The sequence below is a fragment of the Muscardinus avellanarius genome (genome assembly GCF_963383645.1).
Source record: "Muscardinus avellanarius genome assembly, chromosome: 2".
Lineage (NCBI taxonomy): Eukaryota > Metazoa > Chordata > Mammalia > Rodentia > Gliridae > Muscardinus > Muscardinus avellanarius.
Window position 1 is genome coordinate 125,043,717 of NC_137787.1, and position 6,000 is coordinate 125,049,716.

Here is a 6,000-nt window from a genome sequence, read left to right on the forward strand (position 1 = left end):
GCCAACATGGATTGTGGAAGGGTGGATAACTAATTTGCTTTGCATTTATTATAAGAAGATTAGCCAGAGGTGGAATAGAAAGTTAGAAAGTAATCAAAGCCACATGACATAAAGACTAATATCTGTGTATCTCCACATAATTGAGTATATTTGATACTAGTTTTTCAGCATATTAAAACTTTCAGATGCCATCAGTTTCACCTATTTGTGACAACTAAGTGCTGAAGAAAATGAGCCCAGTAAGCCAGATAAAATTTCATTTCTACTAACTATATAATCATAAACACATAATGTGTCAACAACCTGGTCCACTATCATGTGCCATACTGATCTTGCCACATCATTTTAAAGCATGAAATTCTCCACGCGTATCTTGAAATTGAGTAAATTTTAAAATGAACATGACAATCATTTGTGGGGGGAAATGTAAAACTGTACCTAGGGAATAAGCTCAATTAGATCTTTTTTTAGGCAAAGAAAAATCTGCTCTGAGGTTTAAAAAAAGTGATTTGCACACACTGCTTTCTTAAAAGTTCCTATATTTCCTAGATTTTCTATAATGAGAAAGTATCTCTTGTGAGGGGGATGTACTAAGGATTGAACCCAGGGATGTTCTGCCTATACCCCAACCTTTTTTTTTTTTTTTCTTTTTTTGAAACAAGGTTTCTCTCTAGGTTGTTGAGGGTCTTGTTAGGTTGCTTCAAGCTATCCCTTGATCTTCCCATTGCAGACTCCCAAGTACTGGGATTACAAGCTGGCCACAGCAAGAAGGTATCTTTTTTTTTCCCCCCCTCCAGTCCTGGGGATGGAACCCAGGGGCATTCTACCTCCAAGTTACACCCTCAGCCCTGTTTTTTATTCTTTATTTTCAAGCAGGGTCTCACGGAGTTCCAAAGGGCCTAAGTAGCTGAGGCTGTCGGCAAACCGTGATCCTCCAGTCTCAGCCTCCCGAATGCTGGGATTACAAGAGGTGCCACCACTCCCGGCAAGAAGGTATAATTTTTAATGTACAAATCTATTTTGGCCAAGTCAAAAAGATCAACAGATATCTACAATACTTTTTCTAAATGTTCTCTACTAAGCCTCAGCAGGCTCAAACATTCCTTTAACCAATCAAAATATTTACTCATATTTGCAAAGTAGAGTGGTCAATTTTATACAACTGATTACCACGTCTGGTTTTAATACAATATACTGACTATAAGAAAAAGGAAATCTTTGTCCCCCTCACCTCCTCCTCCAACAAAACATGGGCTATGAGGCTTCCTTCCCTCCCTTTTTTCTGCAGTGCTGATAAATTGCACTAACCACCAGTCCTCTGACCTGGCTGGTACTCAGGCAATAAAAAAAGGCAAACAACCCACTTTACCTGGGGCTTCTTCAGTAAAGTTAACATATCAAGGTGCTATGCTGGCACAGGATTTTTCAGAAGTACAAGCTGTCAGACTCACCTAGCTCCCACCTTGCAGCCTTGGCCTCATTAACACCAAGTTTCCAAAGGTCCATCTCACTCTCTTGTGACTGGGAGCGGGCACACAGCCAGGCCATCACCTTCCTCTGATCTAACTCCACCTGCCTCCTGCAAGGACTTCTACATCCTCTCCTCAACAAGTCCTTCCTAACCAGGACTCCCACAACCCAAACAAGAGACAATAAGGACCAGAGTCAGAACTAACATGGGCTAATAACAGTAAGCAGTACCTGTTGCCACTTAACAGACATAATGGACCACTTACATGAGCCAGAAACAATACTCTATGACCCCCCACCTCAAGTTCACAGCAGAGCCCCTCTACAGGGATTCTGCCAATTTTCTCATTACATCACAACTATCAAGCACAGTATCAAGTAGCTTAGTAGCTACTCTGTGGCAGACCCTGAAGTCTAACTACTTAACAGGCAAAAAAAAAAAAAAAAAAAAAAAAAAAGGCACTACACAAAACTGAAAAGGTACTATTTCATGGACAAATAAAAGGCATTTCTTTACGAGCCGAGCGTGGTGGTGCACACTTGTAATCTCAGTGCTTCCGAGGCTGAGACAGGAGGACTGCACAGGTTCAAAGCCAGCCTCAGCTACTGAGTGAGGCTCTCAGCAACTTAGTGAGACCCTGTTTACAAATAAAGTATGAAATAGGTCTGGAAGTATAGCCCGGAGGTAGAAAAGCCCCTGGATTCCACCCCCAGTACCACAAAAAATAAATAAGTAAATAAAAGGCATTTCTAGAAGTACCTTTGCAAACCTATTCACTGCAATCTAAACATACTCATTTGTTTGGGGCAGGCTATTAATATTAAGAAACACAAATTTTACCAGATTTTGAATGTAAGCAGAATAGTGATCTACATGAAGAGATTTGTTTTTAACACTTTACCCAAGTAAGTTATTACAAACTTGCCCTGTTGCCTTACTTTGACAAATGAATAAATTATGTAAACTTTGATATTTATAGAATAAATATCAACTCATCCTAAAAGTTTTCACAGCTGCTGACTCTCTGAGAAGTATCATTCTCTTTAAATACAGCCCCTTTCTCTCCACCAATATTACTCCCTGAATTACCAAACTCACTTCAGAGTATCAGAAAGAGAAATGAAGGACAGGGAGCATTTTTTGTGTGTGTGTGCAGAAGGTAGTGTTCCAAGTCAAACTGCAGAATAAATGCTAGTCCTTCACCTTAATGTCCTTGCAATCTATTAAGATAAGAAGCCAAGGTGTGGTGACGCATGCCCATAGTTCCAGCTATTCAGGAGGCTGAGGTGGGAAGATCCCCTGATCTTACAAGTTTGAGACCAGCCTGGGCAACATAGGAATACTCATCGCAACAAAAAAAAAAAGGGTGGGGGGGAGATGGGGATAGAGATTGATTATAGAAATATGTACAACAGATTATGTCTTGAGATTACAGAAATGCTATGAAACTACAAGTTGGATAGACAGATGTAGGGTTATTCAGAAAAAAACTACTTGATCAAAGGTATAAACTCGCCAAAGATGGAAAAAGTGTTCCAGGTCTTGCAAAACAGCACCTACAAAGAAACAGAAGTAACTATCTGTGCCTTTCTTGATTTTCAGTTCTTAATTCTAAAAATGGACAGCAATTATTCTTAGAGACTATGCTTGCAAATTACTTTTGAGACATTTAGCAATATTGAAGGGCATTAGAATTCACTCAGATATGAATAGAGACATATTTCATTTTAATAGTATCTTTGGAACAATCCCATTTGGCCACAATCTGCCAATAGCAAATGCACACCCCATGCAGTGGATGCACCTGAGGAAGCCCAAGCAAGAGCTTCACAATCGGACATCCTTGTGATCAGAATCCCATTTAGTGCGGCCTTGGCCAATCGCTCTGTGCCTCCCTGTTCTAATCAGATTACAGCATGTTATTATATCTGTTAATATGTTTATTTCAATATTGAGCCCCACAACTAGAATGTAAACACCATGAGAGCAGGGGCTATCTTAATCTCAACTGTATCCCAGCATTCAGCAGTCTCTGGCACTTAGTAGGAATTAAATGTACACTCCATGTATCTAAGTTAACGATTATCCTGACGCCCTAGACTTTGACAATAAACTATGACCCAACAAGGAGTGTGCAACTATGCAATCTGGCAAAATTATCACTGTAAAAGACTTAACTACATGTTTGAAATCAAATAATAACTGGCAATATATACAAATAATTAGCCTAACCAATCCCCACATTATTTTAATGTAGTTCCTTTAATACTAATTATTTCCTAAAAAGTAAATTGTGCGAAAAAGCAATACCCAAGTGAGAAAATAAGATTCTTCAGTGATACTTCATATTCACTGTGATTTCAATATTTATTCGATTTTAGTCCGCCTAATCTCAGCTCTTTTTAATAACGCTCCACAGCATGCAGTAGAGAATGAGCTTTTAATTCATCTTTCAACCTGATTCACCACTCTGAAGAATATAAAATGTTACCCTTAATGGAAGACTGCTTGGGGATCCCCTATTTGAAGTCGAGTAAATAGAAATGAAACAGATTTCAGAAGTCTTTGCTATAACACTGGGCCTACGTTGCAAAGAATCACTTTCTCGGTGATGATTCAAATTACGATCCCTACCTATAAGCTCATAAAGGAGCTAATGAAAGGAATCTGTCGCATCACGTGGACAACTGCGGTCCTCCTGGCTAAGTACAAAAACAAGTTTTAAATCCACCCACGATCTGCTTAATTTGGGACTTTAAGGAGTACTGGCACTTTTGCCTTGTCGTCTGTTTGTATGCCTTAATAAAACAAGTAATACGACGGTCCTCGCCGTCAGTCGCCGCACGGATCACTTACAGCCCTTACAGACCGCGTCTGCAGCATTAATGTAAACAAATGACAGAAAAGCTAACGCTCCTTTTCGAGATTAACGCGGATTCCCGGTGGCGAGACTGCCACCTGGACACTCTTGGGAATGGCAGAGCTCATTCCTCTCAGGACAAAAAACGAAGCAAATCTCGGCGGCAGCACTTACTCAAAGTTTCCACCTTCGCCCTCGGACCCTGCCACCGGCGCGGGCCGGGCCGCGCTCCACTTCCGCCCCCCCCCCGGGCAGGTTCGCGCCCCGCGCCCACCCGCCGGGAGCGCCGCCCCGGCCCCTCCGCGCCCGCCGCCCGGCCCGCGAGACGCCCCCGCGGCCACGCGCCGCCGCCCGGCCCCTCCCCCGCGCCGCAGCCCCCGGCCGGCCGCGCAGGGCGGAACCGCGCCCCCGCCGCCCCCGCCGCACCTACCATGGTACAGATGGAGGCGAATTTGGAGACTGTCATTAGGATTTCCATCCGCCCAGCGCCATCTTCCACCCAATCACAGCGGCGGCGGTGGCGGCGGGCGGGGGAGGAGGGCAGCCCGGCCGCCCGCTCTCACCGCAGCCCGCGGGCGGACCCCGAGCCGCCGGACCCACGCACCGAGCCTGCGGGCCGCCGCTGCCGTCGTCGCCGCCGCCGCCGGCGCTCAGGCACTCCCGGCCTCGGCCCCAGCCCCCGCTCGCCGGCCGCCCGCCCCCGGCTCCGCCCCGGCGCAGGGCGCAGCCGCTGCCTCGGGGCCCGCGCCTGCCCGCGAAGGCGCTCGCCGCACACCCCGCCCAGCGCGCTGGGAGCGGGCTCCGCCGAGGCCCTAATGCCCGGCCTGCCCGGCAGCCGGCCCCGCCCGCGCGGCCACGCCCACCTCGGCGCCCGCCTCCCGGGCCCGGGCGCGCGAGCCCCGAGCCCCACCAAGCCCCGCCCTCGCCGCCCCGCCCACCCCTTGGCTCCCGCTTCCCGGGCCCAGGCGGAACCCCACTAAGCCCCGCCCCCTCGAGACTCCGCCCACCCCTCGGCGCCTGCTTGCCCGGAACTCCCGTCCCGCCCCGCGCGCGGTCCCGCCCACTCCTTGGCGCCGGTCTCCGGGCTGTGCGCGAGCCGCAGACCCTCTCCAGACCCAGCCCCGTGCGCGGCCGGGGCGGGGCCGAGGGCGGGCACTGCCGCCTGACCGCCGGCCGCGCGGTCCCAGAGTCTCCCGGCTCGCGAAAGGCGGGGATGCGGCGCGCTGCGGCGGTGGCGACCTGGGCAACTCCTGGGGAAGACAGATCCGCAGCACCCTACCACGGGGCAGGGGACCGTCAGCCGCACCACTGAAACAGAACAGAGGTGATGACCTGGATAATTCCGGGAGGGGTGGCAGGAAACGTGCCTCTCTGTAAAGCTAACTCCGGTTTGTCCCAAGCGCTTGATTGCGCCTTTTTACATCATTTGAGTGAATCACCTGAGTCAAACCCCATCACTCAGGAAAGACGAATTAATTAAATGAAAATTAAGAGCCAAGGAATAAAGTACATATGTTTAAATATTTGAAGTAAGAGGGGAAAGTAATGGGAGACAGGAGAGCGAATTCTGCCTGCTCGTTGGTCACAAATTTAGAATACATAGCCACAAAAGAAGAGATCTCAACCAGCAGTGATGGCGATGTTGCTGCGAGATAAACGCCCTGTGAGA

General features: G+C 47.9%; 1 protein-coding gene across 2 annotated transcripts in view; it reads right to left on the reverse strand.

Annotated features, from left to right (window-relative positions):
- The window catches only part of USP12 (ubiquitin specific peptidase 12), a gene marked incomplete at both ends in the record, with an annotated part of 91,977 nt that extends 87,168 nt beyond the window's left edge, over window positions 1-4,809 (reverse strand). Inside the window, one exon of one of the 2 annotated variants that reach the window (XM_080689091.1) lies at window positions 4,762-4,809. In XM_080689091.1, the coding sequence (XP_080545217.1) occupies window positions 4,762-4,809 (48 nt within the window). The remainder of the gene's footprint in view (window positions 1-4,761) is intronic. The other variant, XM_080689092.1, reaches the window with a different exon arrangement.
- Window positions 4,810-6,000: the final 1,191 nt, after the last annotated feature.